The following is a 21,785-nucleotide window of genomic DNA, read 5'->3' as shown; positions in this document are numbered from 1 at the left end:
CCTGAATGCAAACCAAATGTGGGTCACCTAAAAGAAAACGACACCTCCAAGCCAAGAAGCGAGAAATGTTGTGTCTCCTAACACCCCCAGCCTATAGCTGATATTCTGCACCACCGTTTTAAGCACACACCGAGTCCCCCTTCTCGTTTCAGAGATGGGAGGGCGGGCTGTAGGACCGAGCAGCCAGCCAGCGTCAGGGCTGAATAATTGATCTCTCTCTATCGGTCAGGGGGACGTTAGTGGGACGTTTCTCTCTCCATCCCTCCATGTGATTCATTCGCTGCTTCCCATCACAGTGTTAACGGCAGCTGCTTCACCCTCCGCAAACCGCCACCCCCTCCACTCCTCCTCCTTGTCTCTACGTGTGAGTGTGAGTGAGTGAGTGAGTGAGTGCAGGAAGACGAAGCGGCAAGCAGGAGGAAGCACCAAGGACGTCCTTTTTCCAGCCCCGGGAGACGGAGATGCAAGGAACGAGCAGTTAGATTAGCCCGTGCTGCTGTTGCCTGCTGCAGGATAAGTTCGTTCCGGAGGGTACTGCAGCTGAAGCTCTGCTCCTCGATCCGTGCTCGGTGTGTGAGTGTGCCAGGAGAATTTCATTCAGGCGCCGGACGGAGGTAAATCGACGCTTGATGCGGCTGCTTCAACACAAGCCAACGGTTTAGGGAGCTATCCACTCGCCGTGGTGCTGAAACCAGGCTCGCAGCTACTAGGAAGTGCATGTGTGCCTCTCCTTTCACACAATCCCAGCACATGCATGCATAAAAGGGGGGTCATTTTGAACATATGTTCCAACTGCAATTTCAGCTGTAGACATGCGTGCATAGCTCGATATTTCTGCTTCATTAACGTGCGAGTAGCTTTTTCTTTTTTCTAATGTTGAAGCGGGATGGCTGAGTCCACGTCCCTCCAATGGAGGATGGAAAGTTTTACCACATGATCAGGAAAAATACACAGGAGTGGTTTAGTCCGGGATTCACATGCGTGACAGCAGACCGTCCTGCCAGACTGAGGGTCTTTCACGGTGCACTTTCTCAGAAGTGCTCTGACTGCAGGAAAAGCTTAGCCGTACACGGTTTGAACGATCGTCAGCTGTCCTGGAAAATATTTTAAAGCAAAACGTTCGCAGATAAACCGCGAGCAGTAGTTTCTGAGCTGGTCAGTAGTTGTGACATGTTTGGCGCTTTTGTGTTCGAACCATTGACCTCGGTGCCCTTCAGTTGGCGCATCGAAGAAATGTGTTTTACACGCAAAAGCACCTCTTGCAAACATTTCAGAAATCACCGTTTCATATTTCAGCTTAACAAATGTAGTATAAAGAGCGTCGACTGTAGCCTAAGCTGAATACACGTCTCCGTGCTTAACGTGCTTGTCGTTTTAATTTGCAGATCTGGCAACAAAGGACTTCTCATCTTCCGCAACTATTGAATGTAACATCGCTCGGATAAGGAAGGCAGGGAATTAAAAGCCATCATCATGAATTTCGTTATGAAACAAGCGCTGGGAGGTAAGTTCTTCCCTTTTTATCCGCTGTAACGACGGATGTGATGAGTGTGAGTCCGCCGATGTTTCTGCTTCTTGTAGAGGTTTAATTACTCTCCAAAGTGATTACTTTTGTATCCAACACCCTCCTTTTCCACGCAAACATTATTGGATTGTCACATCTCAAGAATTTCTCTCTTTTTCTTTCCTGTTTTGCGCTTTGGTGCTTTTTTGCGCATTTCTTCCACATCTGCTGCTTGGTCTTTGCGCGCGTGGCGCAGTTGGCCCCTGTGGCGCATACTTCAGTGAGCTCATGATTTCTAACGCGATTAAACCAGTGCAGTCAAAGGGGCATTTTATGTTCGAAGAAGTTCAAATTTTTCACCAAGACGAGTTAAAAACGTTTTTAGCGTTTTTCAGTCTTACCCATCAAAAACACAGAGATGCCTTTTGACCGGGACTCTGCAGCGACTCCTTATCACGAGATGCTGAACGCACATTTTCCACCTGAGGAAGAAAAGATAATCAAGGCACAATCTAATCTTAAATAATTTCATTCCCGCGTGCAGGCACGGGGGTGATTTTCTAATGGCTTGTGCTGCAGTGAATCCCTGAACATGTGAATACCAAAACAGAGTAATGAATTTTGAAGGGGTATGAACTTGTTATGAATATGCAGACAGTGCAGTGGAAGGTGAAATGACGGAGATGGTTTTCACAAAGCAGCGGATGGTTCGTGATGATTCGTGGGACAGTTCAAAGAATGAAAGTGGTTTACCTTCCCCCTGAACAGCAAAGGTAACAAAAGGCTGTTTGACTTTTCAAGCACATGTAAGCTGCGTTTGCGGAGGTCGCTTTGTGATCAGAGCAGTTAATCTCTCCAACTGCGTGTCTGTTTTCGACGTTACGCAAAATAAATTTAAAAAAAAAATTGTAAAACTCGATGACGATGTGAATTATTTTATCGAGGGAGGATCCAACATATTTTAATATGAATCACAGTAAAAATTTTTGAAACGTAATGTAGTACATAATGTATGGCGGGGAATGTTCTTCTGATTGTCTTTATTCATGAATATATAACAGAATGGCAACATTTTCGCTGAATGCTGGATTTAAAATGATGCTTCTGGTATCTGGTGTCATTTTGTGAACTTGTCATTTTGCCAGTTGGACATTTTTTTTAATTTAATTTAATTTTTTGTCAGTGGCTCATTAATATGATGACTATGCTACAATGGCTTCTTCTTCTTCCATGCACTCTTTAGCCTTTACATTCCTATAGGAGACAAAAACCTGCCTACTCCACTTTTCTACAAGGAGGTCTCTTCAAATATGTGCATTCATTATATAGAACATTAAAAACATTTGGATGGAAACTACTAATTAATCATTTACAGAGTAATCAAGTGAAACGCACAAATCAAGCTTTAGTTATTTATTTTAAACATCACAATTCTTTGATGAGCAGGTATTTGTTATTAAAATGTTAAATTTGGGGATTGAATTTCATTTCTTGCAAAATGTCTTTTTAAGGCCATACAGTTTTACAGCTGGATACCCCCACATGTTTGAATTGTGATTCATTTTTACACCACTGTAAGACTCAGAAATCCCATCCTGGCAACCCTCCACTGCCCACCATATGGACAGCTACACATGCATGTTTTTAACAAGTTAAAAGATTTGGAGAGCTAGTCGCTGGTCAAATGCAGTGAAACTGTGAAATGCAATGCTAGTGTATTACAGTAAGACAAAGCAAGCATGCTAATATTACTTTTCCCACAGCAAGAAGATCAGCTCATTGTCTGTCTCACAGACTTTTGTTTCATGAAGCTCTAAAAAAACAAACTAAAAGCCAGTTTGAAATTACTGTTACTGGACGTCCTGCTTGCCACCTTTTCCCCGATTCTTCTTCCGCCATGATCTCCAGATCCTTAGCTAACATCTTCTTAGAGGTAGCTGAAGATCACAGTTGGGTTGCAGTTTGACGTAGTGCCCTAAAGGCTGTTGTAACCAATCATCCCAAGTTACATCATGCAAAAACAGGAGCAGCATAATGCTCCCTGTTACTAGTCAGGGTAGCATCAAAGCAATCTGGAGGCATTTAGTGAATAATCAAGTGAAATGCAAGGTGAAATGGGTGCGTAATCTTCTTTTAAACCTTGAGTGCACAGCTTTTGTCTCCCACTTCTGGCAATGATCATCATCAGAGGCACAATGACAAGTGCAGATGACAAGGACTTTTTAAAAAATATACCTTCATCGCTCCTCTGAACAGCAAATTTCTTTTAATCTCAAATACCTGAAACTTTTTTGGGGATCTTCCTACTTGCTGTTGCTTCTCTCTTCAGTGATGTAAAAGCAACCATCACTGATGTAAAACACACAGCTACCTGTGTTCCAGTCTATACAATCCTAGACAAATTCGTTAAGAAATTGTTATGATTCAGGCAAAGAAAAACCTATAGAATACTTATAATTCAATGGCACTGATGATTAATATTGCATCGAAAAGTCTACACATGTAAAATATTTATTATATGTACTTACGAAGCTTCCTGTTTTGTGTTTTTTGACAGGTTCCGTAGCAATGTGTTCATCTTTAATCTTTGTACCACTGCCAGGCTGGTACAAAGCTCCCCGTCAATAAAAACGAGTCAAATCTGCTGAACCGCACATAAAAGAAACTGCACACATGAGGAAAATCAGGCAGGCTGTGCCAAGGTCTTCACCTTGAGCAGAGTATTTCTTTCCATCTCGGGGAGCAAGTTTTTTGTTTCCTTCTTAAGAAGTAATGAGTTTTTAGTGTGCAGTGGATTAGCTGTGAGCTATTATCTCACTTCTCGTTCTCTCTGCGCGCTCTTAGGAGAAACTCACACTCCATCTGCTCCCATCTAGGCACCGATCTGTGCTCTGTCTGTTTCATACGCTGAAGAGAAAGGTCGCCTTGCAAGGTGTACTCATCTGCCATCCGCGAACCTTTCGTCCTTTGAAATGCAAGTCATAGATCAGGAGGTCTCAAAAATGTTTTCATGTCAAGGATCCATGCAGAGAAGACTTTGAAAAAGATGTTAGAACAAATACGCTGGTTTGTGTTTGTGTGTTTACTCTGTCAATCAAAGTTTGTGAGTACTGATAGAGTAATGATGCTAACCAGTGGTAACTACATACTCCATCCTCAACCCCTCATCCTCCATTTTGGTGTATTTTGACATATAACTCTGTACAACACTGAGCTGTGAGGCAGGAGACACCCAGAGAGGCAAAAACAGAAGTTGTCACAAAACATCCTCACTGTTGCACCTATATCCACTTCTACCCAAGTCCCCTGCTATCATAGAGAGTATAAAAGATGTGATGTCACTCACTGGCAGTGTTGGTCAAGTTACTTGAAAAAAGTAATCAGTAACTAATTACTGATTACTTCCCCAAAAAAGTAATCCCGTTACTTTACTGATTACTTATTTTCAAAAGTAATTAATTACTTACTTAGTTACTTAGTTACTTTTTAAAAACACGATTTACAACCTGAATAGGTGATAAAGCGATAGATCTTTCAGCCCAATTCTACTTTTTCTGCATAATCCATCATACAAAATGTAATCAAATGGAAAAGTCTCTTTTTTAAACTTGTTTTATTAGTTTTAATCTTTTAACTTTATGCATCAAGCAAAAATTTAATTATATGCACCATTCTCTGACTTGAAGAAATTAGTTTAACATGTAAACCTATTTTCTGCACATCCCAGCACATAAAATAAAATATTTTTTGTGTTTACACTCACTCTTTCAAATAGATGCAAGTAAAACACAGCAGAAAATAAATAAAGTCAAAGACTCAGCGGTCCTGTTGCTCTATTTTCACCTGTAAAGCAGGAGTGGGGCAGGCGGAGGTTTACCCTGGTGCAGGTGTGCCGCGGTCAGCGGAAGAATCCGCGAGTTTCTCTGTGAGTTTCCCATTACGTCGTTTCGCACTCGGTGCTTGCTCGGAAGTTTAGGGGGGTTTTTTGCTGTAAAAAGAAGTTTTCTTCCCACGCACAACGGACACTAATGTTTTTGTCACTTTTTATGAAATCAAACTCAAAATAAGGTCAGTACTTCCACGCTTTAAACGCTGCATGCTCATACTCTCTCCTGCACTCGATATATGATCCATTGTTGATCTGCACACAGCTGTTGTCACGAACGGCGCACTCGCTTACATCACTGTCATGAGACATTCTCGCAAAAAATCACAGTTTTAGTAACGCAGTAACGCAGCGTTACTACGGGAAAGTAACGGTAATCTAATTACTGTTTTTGCAATAGTAATCCCTTACTTTACTCGTTACTTGAAAAAAGTAATGAGATTACAGTAACGCGTTACTTGTAACACGTTACTGTAACACGTTACTGCCCATCTCTGCTCACTGGCGAGTAAAGTCCTGTTATGAAGCCTTAAGCTGTGTTTTTTCACCTTCACCATCTTGGTTGCTTGAAACTGGACACGGCAAGGGAGTGGTGGATCTGTGTCACGCACTATTGTCGGGCACAGTGCCGGTGTGTTTGTTAAAGCGGACCCAAAAGCAGACACTGGAGGCAAGGAGCTGGTTTGCAAACAGAAGGCGAGCCTTTATTTCGGCTGAAAACGTGAAACTATGAAACACCAAGCATAACTATGAAAAACTATGACAAACCTATGACTGACCATGATAACAAAAGGTTATCATGATCAGACGCCCTGACAATGAACAGTAAGAGACAAAGGACTTAAATACACACATGAGGTGATCAGGGGAAGTGGAGACACATGAGGAAACAGTTGACTAGGATGAACATAATGATGCACAGGAAATGTAAACTAAAACACAACGACATGAAAACTGGACTTTCAAAATAAACAGGAAAACATGACTAGACACAGGCATGACAGCATTAACCAGGCAGACCAGAAACATGACACATAAGACACAATAAACAACAATGGGAAATTTAATACATGGGAAGACGACCCAAAGGAGATCTACTAAACAATGAATAATAACTACAACTAAGGAACCTAGGACCTAATGCCAAAAGGACTAACTATAAACAATGAATATCAAAATACGACCCAGGACTGTGACAATCTGACTGTGAATTTAAGAACACTGCACCCTGATTGGTTAAAGACTTGTGATTCAGAAGTTGCCGACTACCCTGGATGATCCTCCATTCTGACTGTTATACTGACTAAAACTTACAAAATGAACTTCACACTTTAATCAAAATAACCTGAAACTAACATCAGAGTCCTTAAAATCATCCGGAAAATATTTACTGAGGTCAGAGAGTGAGGGAGGTGCTCCACAACACCCTAAACCAGCGGTCCCCAAACCCCGGGCCTCGGACCGGTACCGGTCCGTGAGTCATTTGGTACCGGGCCACGAGAGTGAGACTCGGGTGTGAAATGTATGGTTTTCAGGGTTTTTATCGTTTTTTAGCGTTATTTTGTTATAGTTTTTTTTTCGTTAACTCTGTTTTCCTGGGTCTTTTCACGTGTGTTATGAATAAATCTTATTTTTTTCGGTTCCGTTACTAGTTTTATTTTGTTGTATTTATCCACGACACCTTAAAGGCCGGTCCGTGAAAATATTGTCGGGCACAAACCGGTCCGTGGCACAAAAAAGGTTGGGGACCGCTGCCCTAAACTATTCAGATCAGTTTCCCAAATGTGAATTTAATCATTTATTATTCATTTATTTCTTGATTATTAACTGGATGGTGAAACTTAGTATGTCAGCTAGCTCGGAGAACATGACTAAATAATCCTGCCATGCCCAGTGGCTGGGTGTTAGCTTTCTGTGGTAGCGTAACAGTTCATTCCTCTGACTAGTCAATATGCCACCTAAGTGCACCATAGTGCTGCAGTGGCTCTTTCTGGTGTGGTCTATATTGAACAGATCAAGGTAGCATAATTAACTGCCTTCTGCTGTTTCTAGTCACTTTTCACAAAAATATAATTTTAAACTCACCTAAGACAGCTAATCCAGCTATGAAATGATTAATAGTCATTCATGTGCTTTCTTTCATTTGGCCTCCTTAGGCTAGTTTCAAGATTATGCATATCAGTTTTTAAGTGTCAAAAATAATTGCTTTTGTTAATTTTGCAGGATTTGTTTTAAGTGTTGTTTTAAGTGTTTATATGAGGGATTTTACGCTTGTTAAAATATTTTAAACTAATGCTGAGAGTAACCACAATCAGATGTGTATAGCAGAACAAACAGTGTTTGCAATAACCAAAATAAATCTGCTAAAAGAGATTCTTAATTTGTGCTTCACAGACAATCTGGCAACTCACGTGATTTGTGACAAACACACTAAACATATGGATTTGTATTTTCACAGTGAAGGTCCAGTGTCATGCTAATTACAGAGAAACAGTAAAAAGGGTGAGGGCACAATGAGTGTGACGAAGAGTTTGACTGTGTGAGTGTGTACAGTCTGTGTTTGATTGACATCACATCACCCTATCATTAGCCGTCATGTACCAGTGTGGGTGAAGCAAATTCATCATTATTATTATTAAAACATGTAATCCTGAACAAAGCTGAACCCAGATTCAAACTTTTATCGAGCCAGAATAAAAACGGCGTGAGGAAGAAGTGAAAAAGAGAAAGAAGGTTATGAAAGTGAGACCTTCTTCCTAAGCATGCAATCCTTCTGTGTGTTTGGCTTTGTTTACATCAGGTTTAGCTCTCTAACCTTCACTTCTCCAAGGACATATTTCAAAACGGTTCCTGCTTCAAACAGTTATGTGTGGTGGAAATATGACACAAAATAAAAGGTTTCTTATGCACATATTACAATGTACAACTTGTATGCAGACTAAACATTTTATTGGGATAAATCCCACCCTGAACTTCCTGGATCTGTGTTTTAGAACTGCTTGATACAGCTCATTAGTGTCACATAGGGAGAAAAAAAATCAGGACAAATGAGGAATTGATTTGATGTCCATTGCTGTTAAAGCAATGTGTGCATGTTTGTGTGTGCATGTTTGTGTGTGCATGAAGAGCTCTTATTTCAAAAACGGGAATCCATGCCAGGGGGCAGAGGGAAGGATTTATTCCAAATGACATCATCAAAAGTGCTCGTAAAGAGAAGTCAGCTCTCTCACTCTCACCTCTTTCTCGCAATAAGGCTGCAGTTCCATCTCCTTCCTCCTCCCCCCTTCTCTTCTGGCCTCCTCCTGCCCTCAGCCTTGGAAGTAAATGAGGTGTAGGAGGAGATGAAAAGTGACAAATTGATCTTTAAAACTTGGTGTTTTATCATCAGCCGCTGACGGCAGATGTTGTAAAGTCACGCTGCACTGTGGACCGGCAGAAGCTGTAATCTCTCTTTAATTGGAGTTGTTTTCTGTCCTCAGCAGCCTCTGAGTCTCTCTCTCGCCTTCCAGCCTGACCTCAACACAGAAATGACAATAGCAGCTGATTTCTTTTTTTTTGAAGGAAGTTAAAATGACTGGTGCACATGCATGTGTACATAAGTGCATGAAAAATGTCTGACCTTTGTAGAAAGGCGACAGAAGTGGTGGAGAAACTCATTGCAGGAGAAAGTTTGGACCAGTCAGCCTCATATGAGAAACTATAAGCCACTGAGTTTGCAGCTATGGATGCTGTTCAAATGTGATGAGATGGATGGTTCCCCCAATCCTTTTTTATTTAAGGTGACTTTTTTCAGTTTTTCATTCACTAGCGGCTTGCTAGCTTTCAAAGCTCATCATTCTCCGATTTCTGTTTTTTTTTCCTTCTTTGCCATCGCATCATCTGATTAGCTGAAGTTGTGGTAAAAGGTCATAGAAAAATGATTTATACAATTTTATGATTTCTAAAATTTGTATTTATTGGAAGTTTCAAATCATACTTAAAGGTACATTTCGTAATTACCCTTTCACCACCAGGGGGCAGCGCTTTACCTCTGAGTGTGTTGATGTTGTTTGATGTGTGCTGCTGTTTCACTTTTGATATTTTTTGGTTTTGCCCGGCTGCCACTGAAAGTTATTCATGTGCCTGGTTAAATTAAAGTTACACCAACTCAGTGTACCATCTTGTGGTGCAGGGTGGTATTACGCCATCACTGACACAAACTGGAACAGAACATTCACCTCCAAAGTAAAGGTTGTGGCTTATTTCTCCAACCAACATGCTTCAAAATGTGCAACTTTTACTTTGAAGGTAAACAGTCTCTGTTTTCTGTACTCTGTACTCAATTTCACCACTGCTAGCAACCAACCAAGGTTTTGGTTGCATCACTGTATCCCTCTTTGAGACCAAACCTTTACTCCACCTCGTGTCACTACCTTTCTCACTTCCACATCACCCCCTCCACCCACCCTCCCAGATCAGCTCCCTAAGCCTCTCTTATTTTACTGGATCACTAATTTTATCCCTTCTTTGCTCTCCCATCCTTCAATTTAACTTTCCATCTATTTCTTTCCTGCCGTCCTCCTTCACCGATTACAGTAAATCTGAAGGGCGAGGCAAAGAAACCTCAATCAGGCAGCCACAGGGGAAAGAAGGATATGTTTGTCTGAATATGTGTGTAGGTGTGTGTGCATGTGTGTGTTTCTTAGTGTGTTTTTTGTGCGTAGTGACAGCGGGATAGAGAGGGAGTGAGCTAGAGGGAGAGAGTGACAAAGTCTGTGACAAACAGAGAGACTAGGGTGGACCTTAGTAGTTGGCTTTAGCTGGCATTAGATGATAAGGTAGGTGTGTGTGTGTGTGTGTGTGTGTGTGTGTGTGTGTGTGTGTGTGTGTGTGTGTGTGTGTGTGTGTGTGTGTGTGTGTGTGTTTCTGGGTTTTTCTTTTGGCTTTCCAAGTAAGACTGCAACAGAAATGACAAACACACAAACAAGCACAAACAACATGAAACTGGCAAACAATAGATGCATGAACACGGACACACACAACCAAGAGAAAAACATCACATTCAAAGTTAGTGACATGATAAACAAACCGAGGATCATACAGACACACACACACACACACACACACACACACACACACACACACACACACACACGCACTCTGGGGCCATAATCAGTGGGATGCGACGGGCCTCGTGCCCCCAGCTGTAAACCACAGGAGGGCAAACTGCACCACAACAATGCAGATACAGCAGCCTGCAGCTTCACATATCCACTTGGCAAACATGTAAACATTCTCTAGACAAACTTCTGTGTCAACAGATAATAACACTAGGGAATGCCAATACCAATATACACATTCGAGGGACGTAAAAGAACGCCCACAATACTGTCAGTTTTCAGCTCCAGCTCTTCTTTGTGACACGTTTCTTATCTCATAGGTTATTTGTGATTTACCAGCAGTATGTGATTTAAAAGAGAAAATGAATTTTACGTGTACATTTTGTGTACAATTGCTGTCAAACATAGCGACTACCTCTGAAGTGCGTATGGACTGAAGGTAGTCCTCAAGAGTAGTTCAGCTTTTTGTTAACAAAGGTCAGAGACGTGAACCAAGAGCGCACAGTATCAGGTACGGACAGGAAGAATATTCTAACATTCAGGCATCCAGTGATTTCCAAATGGGTTTCCATAAAAACTGGAAGACAAACAGCCCTATCCTAATTTTTTATCTGCTGTTAAGATCTGAGTCTCAGTGTTTATCAGAATTTCCAACTGATCATAGTTATGTCATATCTCATTGCATCCCTCTGATTCTCAGCGGTTTACCTAAAAATAATGTTTGGTACTCATAAACACATCTGTATATTTGTACTGATTACTTCACTAGGCCTACTGAGAAAAAGAGAAAAATGTGCAAATTATTCTATGGCCAAGCTAAACTTTTATGACTATGTGCAATATTACAGTCAGTATAAGCACTAAACATCTGACGAGTGGAGGGACACATAAGCCAATCTGACGGTTCCGTCATAAGCTCATCTGTAGTCGTCACACATAAAAAGCTTTGAACCACTGCTGAAAATAACAGCATCGCTACATTTAGCCGCACAAATACTCACATAAAGTGCGTATGTTAAGCTAACGTGGGTGCCATGTTTGTGTGAAAATACAGTCCACATAGAGTTGTGCAAAAAAAAAAATGCATTAATTTGAAGTGTCATGACTAATAGTGACAGTGTTACTGTGGCTGTGCGATTACATAGGTGATAAAACATAATTATCCTAAAGGATTAATTAGGATTAGCTGGAGAACCCTGGAGCATATATGTCTGTATGAAGATATACAACTCCCACATGACCTTACTCACCCGCTGATGCTGTTTGCTAGTTCAGACAGCGCCATGAGTTTCTGTATTGCACATAATTACTTTTGTGCTTTCAAATCACACTTTTCTTAGCACTAATGTAGATTTCCTTTCCCTCAAAGAATCCTCAAACAAACCTACATTTGTAAATTAATGGCTTTTCCGTGCCCTCTACTCCATGCTTTTACTCTTTGCTTGTCCTCATAGAGTTCTGCCTTTCGTCTTCCACCCCACTCATCCTCACGCTCTGTCCACTCTCACTAATGAGCCTTAGAGCTACAGGCATGACCTCCATCCTCTTACTGTCCTTAAACAGAGGAGCCTTTGCACTGATAATAGAGAGTCAGTTTTAAAACTGTAAAGGCACAATTTTCTTTTTTTTAGTTATTCTTTCATTTAAACTATTGAAAAACAGGAAACTGAAGTGCGATCGTAAAGCAGCTGAAGTCCTGCCGGCATGCTTGTGTTATTGCAACAAGCTATTTTGGTCCCTCAGGCCTGTAATGAAAAAAAAAATCATCCGTTTTAAAACATAACTTATTTTATTTAGAAGAGTTGACTATTAAACCACAAGCTTAGATAACACAACATGTAATTTCAACATGACACACTTCCTGCTGGATTTCATGTAAAACCTCCGTGCCCGAGTGTGCAATCTCCGTGAACAATTCAGATGAGTTTCTTCACACTTAAATGGCTTTCAGCTGACTTGGCATATAAAGAATAATGTTTTATGGTGGATATTAACCAATTTTAAGTGAATTCAAAGAAATGAGGCAAGAAGGAAGGCAATGTAATGCTGATAAATTGAGCTGCGGTAATGATATCTGCCATTTTTAGACACCTCCGCTGCAGCAGTTTTTATCATGCGTGGTGCAGAGACGTTTTTTTTAAGAGTGCACATTTCTGAATACACAATTCAGCTCCTTTGAACCACAATGTGACCAACTGCTGTATTCTGGCAGGCTTTATAAATGCATGTTTCAATTATTTATTGTTGTACATATCCCCTTGAAGATGAATTGAATAACTGGAAGAAAATGCATGGATCAGTGGATCAATCTTTACATGAGAAAAATAAATCCCAAATTGCTCACTGTGTCTGGAAACATTTTAAACTGAGTAATTCTGATATATCTTAATCAGATTCCATCAAAATTCGCTAACTTAAAAACATCAACAGTAACGTGGTTCTGAACTACATTATTGTGTAATGGGATTTAAATGTAATATACTAGAAGGCGAAAAGGATACATTACCACCTTCAAATGAAATGTAATATATTTCTATCAGGAGCTGACAGATGTTAGACAAAGGCTAGATGCTAACTGCTTATTTGTGTACTCGGCTCTAAAGTTATACTTAAGAAACACTTTCAAAATCACCATGAAAAAGGAAGAATTTCCACACAAAAGATGATTTTTTTTTTCCCTCCACCTGGCTGAACTGAAAGGGACAATTTAAAAAAAATGCCTGCCTGAAGATGATTGATGTATGGATGGTCCAGCAAGTCACCCTGAAGGCCTTCATGTCAGACTGTGTTTTTGTCTGGGCGATGATCACAGAGCAAGTGACAGGGACTAACCTGGGGGAATTTTCTGAAACTCAAGTTACAGCCCAGTGGTTTCAAAATGGTGTGCAGAGCGACACTGGTGTTCCGTGATACAAGTCCAGGTGTGGCATGGGATTTAATGACATCAGATACACAAAAAGTGAATTTGTGTCAGCTTTGTGTGCACTTATGTCCCCTTCTGTCGGTTGTGATGAGTCACTATCTCACAAGTTATGTGAGTGAAGAAGAACAATAATCGCATTCTTCTGTAGGCAAAACCACAACTAACTAACAATTCAGATGACCACTTAAAAAACATCACAAAGCCTACCAGCCAGTGTTACAGCTGCAGCTGGACCAGAAATGTAAGCAGCCCTTTCCTGTCATCTGTCAGGGGAAGTTGGCCAAAGCACTTACTCATATGGTATGATTGTTGGCGTTTTCTCTGTTTTCTTTTTATTATTGTAGGGTCTACCTTACAATATAAAGTCCTTGAATTGAATTGAACTGAATTAAATTCTGATTTGGGCACTGGCCATTCTTTTTAACAAATCATCCATCATAGGTTTTGAAGCAAATTGAGGTGTATACACACAAGGATACTGTTATCATTTAAAAAGGAAAATTATCTTCCCTTAACCTTGAATAATTCTGAGTCTAACTGGGGCACACAAATAGTCGCGAATCAGAGAAAATGCCATATTCTCACACTGTATTACTATCTTTAAGTGAACAAAAAACAAACATCTGAGCCAAAGCAGCTTATCGTGATACATAATAAAATCTCCACTTATTGGCAAAAAGTGTTAAAAGAGAAAAGTAGCAGTTGACTTGGTGTTTAAGTCAATACAAGTTTGTGAAAATCTGACATCAGAGGCTTTCAGTGATGCAAAGACAAAAACAAGGTTTTAGTGTGAATCAAAGCACAAGTTTCTCAGGTTACGGGAGCTACAACCTACCAGATGCTCTTTGCAAAGTGTTATATAGTTATATTCCTTATATAGTAACAACAATAGACTGACATTCAGAAGTCTGTGGGGGTTTTCTGCCCTGCAACAACTTGCCGTGAGTGGGCAGCCCATCAACTGCAAAGGGAGTCCCCATGTGACCAACACATCTGTCAATCTAAACTTTTCACTTTCAGCAGGGAAATTCCCTCAGGCTTCTATTGTGAGTGAAGTCATGAAAGAAATAAGCAGAATACAGGCATAAACGCACACCTATTCTGGACACCAAAACAAACATTCTTGTTTAAATGTGGTTAAATGAGGTGAAAATGATCTACAGATCAGGAATATCAATCACATAAGAAAAGTGTTTTTGTGCTGGTTTTCTTTAGATTTTTAGACTCATTTCCCCCACATTAATACTGTAGCAGTGTATAAGCAACTTACTGTGTGTATCTGCATGTAGATCAGTGATGTTATCACACACGTAATTAGTGAAAATCTTTCTGCTCTCTTTCTAACATGTCTCATCAGCCTCAGAAACAAAGTTCACTGATAGATGAATCATTTAGTCTTTGTGCTCAGCTGAATATACATTTATCCTTGGTTGGATTATTGCCCTTCACCTTCTTGTTTGAAGAGGTGAGCAAATCCATGTCTCTCGCTAATTAACTGAGTGAATCCATATTTACTAAATAATGCAAATGGCATCACTAGGACTGCCATCGGCATGACAAATAAGCAAAAACACGCGCTGTTTCACCACGTGGCAGTTCCGCTCAGTGAGCCGTGCAGACAAATGAGCCTTTCTGAACCTAAACATACAAACACCACAGTTCTCTTGCTTCTCGGTGCTAATTACAACTCCAAATGGATATTTTTTTGTGCGTGTGTGTGTGATCTTGGCGAGGAGTTCAGGGAATCAAAACACTCCTACCTGCCTCGCCAGAGAGCTGAGAGACACTGTTCTGTGTGAGAGCCACTGATGCTTATTACTGATTCACGCTTTGACCTAGAAAGCAGTTAATAGTGTACGCCGAGCCAGCATGGCACTTAACTATACGCTAGTGAGAGGGATGATTGGATAGCACGCATTAATGTTATGGAGCTCCTACGTGATTGAGTTTGTGCGTGCAGTGTTATACAGTATATCAGCATTATCTGGTAGGAACGGTGCCAACATCTGCAGTTGACTCACCTCTTATTTTTTATGGACAGGTTTGTGGCTCTCGAGTGCTTTCAAATGTAATGTAAAATATAACTGTATAGAAATATTAATGTTGTACTTTTGACAGCTTCTGTACATGTACACAACGACTTCACTGCTTAATGTAGAATATGATATCGTTGTTGTTGGCTGATCGCTGACATTTCATACACGTTTGATATTGTTGTCAAATATTTAGTGTAACACCAGCATGGCAGGCTGGATTTGACAGAGAAGTAGTCCTGTACTTGAAAACATTTTCATAATTTTGGATATAAAATTCCATCTGTTCCAAAAACTGCTTCTGTTGTTCTTATATCTCAGAAATTAAAATGGTGAACAAAGATTAGTGTAGCTGAAATGTCAGTTATAAGATCAGTTGGTATGGTTACACCAAACTTCTTTAATTTTAACACGTGGTTTTGTGGCAAAAGTTCGAAAACTACAGTAAACATGCTCGGTAACTGCAAAACATAAATAAGACAGAAAACTTTTTACCCCATCTTCAAAATCCTTTTTTCCTATTGCTCGAGGTTCATCATCCTTTATCTAAACCATCTCAGCCTTCCTTTTTCCGATGCACTCATTTTTAATTCATCCCTCCTGGTAACTCCCATCAAAAATCTTCAATTTTTCCACCTTCAGCTTTGCCCCCTATCTTTTTGTTCCTTCAAATTTATTCAATAAATCTTAAGAAATATATTCTAAGTCAATTATAATTTCTTTAACATAATCTGCTCATTGATTTTATGCATCACCAGTCAGCGTTCCTGACATTTAATCAGACGAAAACTAATCGTGTATGATTTCCTGGCAGTAGGATGACTTTTCCCACCACAGTGGTACAGTGCACGAATGTAAAAGTGAAGCTAAAGGGCTTCCTGCTGGGGCTGCTGCTCTCACCCCAGACACACATAATGGAAGGCATCTTATATATACTATAATGCTTTGTCCATGCAGCTATAGAAGGCTGTAAAAGGCTTGCTGTATATCAAGGATAGACTTAAATGTAATGTTATGATGGCAAGCACCAAAAGAAATGAATTATGTCGCAGTTCCAATTTAGTTAATTCTAATCTATAGAGAGTATTGTAGGATAAAGACCATAAAATATCCAGTGTTACATACTGGCTGGCTGTAAAAATGAAAGTAAAAGTGCAATGTAAGGAAATGTGTTTATTAATACATTTTTAGAGATTCAAGTTATCCAAAGCCTTAAAATTTGCCATTTTAAGTCTGGTAGGTTAGTTGGGTTAATTTAGATTCTTTCTTTAGCGCTTTACTTGGTCCCTATGGACCCCAAAGCACTACACTACATTCAGTCATCAACCCATTCACACACTGGTGATGGCAAGCTACATTGTAGCCACAGCTGCCCTGGGGCGCACTGACAGAGGCGAGGCTGCTGGACACTGGCGTCACCAGGCCCTCTGACCACCAGTAGTGGGCAGCAGGTGAGGTGTCTTGGCCAAGGACACAACGGCCAAGACTGTTGGAGCCTGGGCTTGAACCGGCAACCTTCCGATTACAAGACAAACTGCCAACTCTTGAGCCACGATCATCACCTTCAACCACGATCGCCACGTATTGTCAGTAATGGTCCTGCATTTGGTATTGGATCAATACCAAATTCTGCAGTATCGCACAGCAGGAAGAGGCCTCGGAGACCACGGTTAATGGGAGCTTTGTTTTTTCACTTTGCCCTCACTCACTTTTTAATTTTCCTTTGCATTTTACATTTACTCAGTTTTAACAACCAAAATGTAATTAATTAGGTTATAATGTGCAGAATTACAACATTAAGCTTGACTGTCCAAAAATAGCAGAACTACTGTCTTTAAATAAGACACCAGAGTTCCTTTACAGCTAAATGATGGACCTGTATCATTGTTGCCATAACCTAGTGCTCAACATGGCTCAGACACTTTGTTCACCAAGTGTGAGACACCAGGGGTTTTGACAAAATCAAAGTGCAATACTTGAAGCCCTGGAAATCGGAAAAGGCTGCTCTTAAATTAGCATGTAGTTTGCATTTCAGGCTTTGCACAGTGCACAGAGAGAAGAATTGGCCAGGACATCCTGTCAGAAGCCCAGCAGCATCCAGAACTTTCTGCAGGGGTCAGCAGCTGTACATTTGGCAAACACACACACACACTGGCAGTGGCAGGGCTGTCTGAACCAAGGGCAGAAGGAATCAGTGATGTGTTGTGGCCCGCTGTGCCACCCGTAGGATCCTGATGCAAAGAGACACCGCCTGCCACTGTGACACATGCACTCACCAAGGGGTGAGAAGTTATCAATGGCTGCTGCAGGAGTGTTAGATATTGCAGTTTGTTTTCCTTTGCACAAGTTGGGTTGTGAAGTGAATTTTCATGCACGTGGCCAAGAAGTGGCTGAGTCATTCTGTAACCTTATAAAAACCCCTGCAGATGTAGTGAAGCCAGTTCAATCCATCAAGTGGCAACGGCATTAAAACATACACTCATAAACATATGAATGTCTACCAAGAGTAACATATACACAAAAAAAATAAATATGCTCATGAATAAATTTGCCTATAAATGGGAGTCATGTTACTTCCACACACACAGTACAAATATACAACACTTACAAACACAAACATGCCAAACTGGGACCGATTCATGTGTGCATATTGGCATGCATGAAGGCACTAGATGAAGAAATAAACACGCTAACACTCGCATGTAACAGTGTGCAGAAACATACATCATAGCACGTTAGCCGCTCATATGCACACCACAGATGGGCTCACTCGCTACCTCGGCAGTGGTTGAATTGTGAGGACACGAGTCATCTGTTTGTCACCTACATTATGCATGGAACACTGTGCCGGCCTCCACCGTCCACTTAATGGCGGTTTAACATCAAGCAACACTGCTTTAGTTTGAGTCAGGGGACTCGGGGAGATTAAGAAGCACCTCTGCAATAACTTTGGGGAAAATTTTGAATATAAAGAGAGGAAAAAAATGTACACAGTGTTGTTAATCAGTTCTGCCGCTAAAAGGCTCTTATTCATAGCAGGAAACTCTCAGTGAATAGGCCCCATTCACAGCAGCCATTCTGACCTGTCTTAGCAGGGTAAACACAGGTGTAATTTATAACATTAATTATAGTTCCATTCTGTTTACTGTGTGTTCCAGTAAGTCAGTAGATACCCTGGCCCTGGAAGCGTATCTGTTTATCTGTCCATTTATTTTATACTGTTTATCCAGTAGACATGAGCAGGCTTTCCTGTCCCGTATCTTTATCTGAAAGATACCACGAGTTCCCAAACCAGCAGCTCTACGCTCAACTAAATGTAATGGTCATATTTATTAATTACCTGCACCTGTGTTAATCCTTGCAACAACATGTCAAAATGGCTGCTTCGTGTTGTGTGATGTTGGTCAAATGGCTTTAAACACAATACCGGCGCCGTGGAGAGGAAGACCATCAGATGTTTGAATAAAGGACACCTTGTTATTGTAAAGTACAGCACAAAGACAGCCAAGTCATCCAGAACTAGTCTGAAGTATAAAATTAAAGTGTACTATTATTAACTATTTACCCAAGCTAATAGCTACTACATCTGTAACAAAGGAGATACTTTTTAAGGCTGTTGCTTAAGGATTTTGTGGCATCCAAACGCTTAGAAGTGCACAAACTGCCAGCTTTACTTCTGGAAAAACTTCTGTTTTTGATTGAGGATCAAGTTTTGTAAGATAAGAATAAGATTAAGATACTTTGTCATTCTGGAAAGATAACATTTCCTTCAGTGACTCTTTATCAACTAATTGTAAATGGCAAAATAATAACAATAAAAAAAATAGGAATAAAAAGAGCTATACACAAAACAGGGATATATAAAAATTATTGTGTTTTTATGGTAATATATGATAATTATGTATAAATATTGTTTTCTGTTTTAATGAGAATCTTCAAAGTGTTGATAGCTACAGGCTGCTTAAAGCTGCAGACTACGAAGGCAAGAACACAGTATCTTTTTTAAAAATTTTGTTTTAATGGATTACAGTGTTTAAAAAAAGCTTGTGATAAGAAGACTCTTTGAATTTAATGCAAAATCTGTGGCTGATTATGTAAAGGAAACACTGTTGCCTAAAATATCTATTGTGACGTTTCCCTACTTAGATAATCACTAATTTTCCACTTGGCTCTCTGCTGCAGCACACTGTGCAGCTCTTTCCAATGGGAACAATGTGTAATTCTCTGGCGAAGGCAAAAAGCAACAGCTGACCTTCTCTACACCTTCCTGACCAGCATCCAAAATGGCCGCCCCCTTCAATATGTCATCTTGGCATGGCATTGCTCTCCGCTCCATTGCTGAGGAACATGGGATTTGGGGTGTTTCCCCTTTACGTTGCACGGTGTATCCACAAACATATGGATACACACACATTTCTCATGGAAAACAAACAGGACCGTCAGTTGTATCTACCGCAGGCTGAGCTGCTGTGGGTCCATTAAATTGTTCAGCTGCATTTGTTCTGCTATATCATTAATCACAACACTGCTAACGCCTGCTGCAAACATTGCAGGTGTGCGTTTCTTAACCCTGCACACAGGCATTCATCCAGACATGTTTAGTGCTGTTGTTGTGAGCCCGAAGGATTCACACTGGTGATTTTGTCTGAGATGCAATGAAAGGTGGAGCTGAAAGCCAGCAGATCAAAGAGACACAGCAGAACGCCCACTGAGACTTCCGTGAAGGTTACAAGGCGATTTTCAGCCAGGAAGCAGAACAATTATGATTCTGCTCATCTCAACTCTACCGGTGGAACAAATAGTCAATACCTAGAGGACAGCCATTATCTAAAATATGTGTTCTTTCTTTTAAAGTCAGTGAACAGCAGTTACACCATCTTTAGCTTCCATCACTTGGGTTTTATTCTCTGAATCAAATGAAATAAGGCAGGGTGTACTTAAAGGAGGGAAGTAATTTAATCCTTTAGATCACTGAAGAGAGCTTTGTAAGGTATAGTGCACTTTTGGCCTCCTCCAGCATCTCCCTCATCCATACAGTATTATATCCATACAGAGCCAAGCATACAGAGAGACATGCTTCCATATATGATATGGATATATTCACATGAAGACCATGAGAGGATACGTGTGGTTTGATATGATGGATAGGGCAAGTTAGTCAACTCTAATCAAATTTAACTGCATCTGTACATCACTGAGTTCAACATGAATCATGAGGAATCTTTTACTTTTTTTGGGCAAATATTTATTTTATAAATACTAAAACTGGACACAGATATGCACATGCTTCAGACATTTTTGGTAAAGGTAGACCAACATAAGTCTGTAAGACTAGTGTCAGATTTGAGCACACCACAAGTCTAGCATGTCACGAAAATGTAAAAAAACATTGAACTTCACAGAATACAAACAAGTGGAGAAAAATTCTGTCTGTATTGATACTTTGTTTTTGGTCATGACAATTGTTCAGATGTTTTTACGTGATTTTAAATGGCATGTTAGATTCTTGCTATCCAAAATAAACTAAAAACAAACAAACTCATTAGTTTATCTTAATACATCTAACTCTGAATAGGCCCAACTGGCATATAAAGCAGCCATGATCATATGCACTAGTTTAGGTCTAAATACCTTAACATTGCTTTTCCTCTGTTTAATCATGGGCAGTTCTTTCCTCTGTATTTTACAGATATGACTACTGCTGGTTTTTCTTCTTAGTTAATTGGTGTTAACAGAATTCACATGGCTTCCCAGGTGTAGATTAGTCCCTGATTAGCTGGCAGGAATAAAAGCCAACAGGAATTTGGATCCAAAGGACTGCGAGCAGGAACTTTTGTTTTCATTGACAACGCTGTGAAGTCCAGTTCAAACAGAACTGAATCAGGAAGTCATGCATTAATAAAAATTCAAATTCTGCTATTTATGTCACTCTTCCAGCTTATCCCATTCATCTAGATGTTTTCTAGAAGCGTAACTATGAACCTTATCTTTTTGCAGTCTGTACAGGACAAGCTTTATAGCCTGCTGGTTGTCGTATGCCGAGTGTCCTCAACAGTCCTTGGTCTCAAGCACTGCCAAGGTTTCTGTGGTTCGAATCCTGCTGGGACAAGCCAAGCGGAAAATGTATGCACTCACGATATTGTATGGTGCTGGAGATTAATAGCTTGTGGTATTTGGCCTGGTAGCAGTGAACTTGCTGAAGAACGGGACATGAAGATGAGAACAGGATGATGGCGAGCGCCCAATGCTGCAATTTGCTTCCTTGATTTACTTTTTGAACAGTTTCTTCATTAAAACAAAAAATCTGAAATGACACAAATCTAAGCTATTCTGCCAAATT

General features: G+C 40.3%; 1 protein-coding gene across 2 annotated transcripts in view; it reads left to right on the top strand.

The window, feature by feature from the left end:
- Nucleotides 1-296: 296 nt before the first annotated feature.
- cplx1 (complexin 1) overlaps nucleotides 297-21,785 on the top strand; it is a 63,932-nt gene continuing 42,443 nt past the window's right edge. Inside the window, exons 1-2 of one of the 2 annotated variants that reach the window (XM_080901786.1) lie at nucleotides 297-614; nucleotides 1,386-1,504. In XM_080901786.1, the coding sequence (XP_080757912.1) occupies nucleotides 1,474-1,504 (31 nt within the window). In that variant the 5' untranslated portion in view covers nucleotides 297-614; nucleotides 1,386-1,473. Of the gene's footprint in view, nucleotides 615-1,005; nucleotides 1,156-1,385; nucleotides 1,505-21,785 lie in introns of those variants that run through there. The other variant, XM_080901787.1, reaches the window with a different exon arrangement.

The sequence above is a fragment of the Rhamphochromis sp. 'chilingali' genome (assembly GCF_963969265.1).
Source record: "Rhamphochromis sp. 'chilingali' genome assembly, chromosome: 13".
NCBI classification, from domain to species: Eukaryota; Metazoa; Chordata; class Actinopteri; order Cichliformes; family Cichlidae; genus Rhamphochromis; species Rhamphochromis sp. 'chilingali'.
The sequence above is the reverse complement of the archived record's forward strand: the minus strand, read 5'-3'. Positions and strand labels throughout refer to the sequence as shown.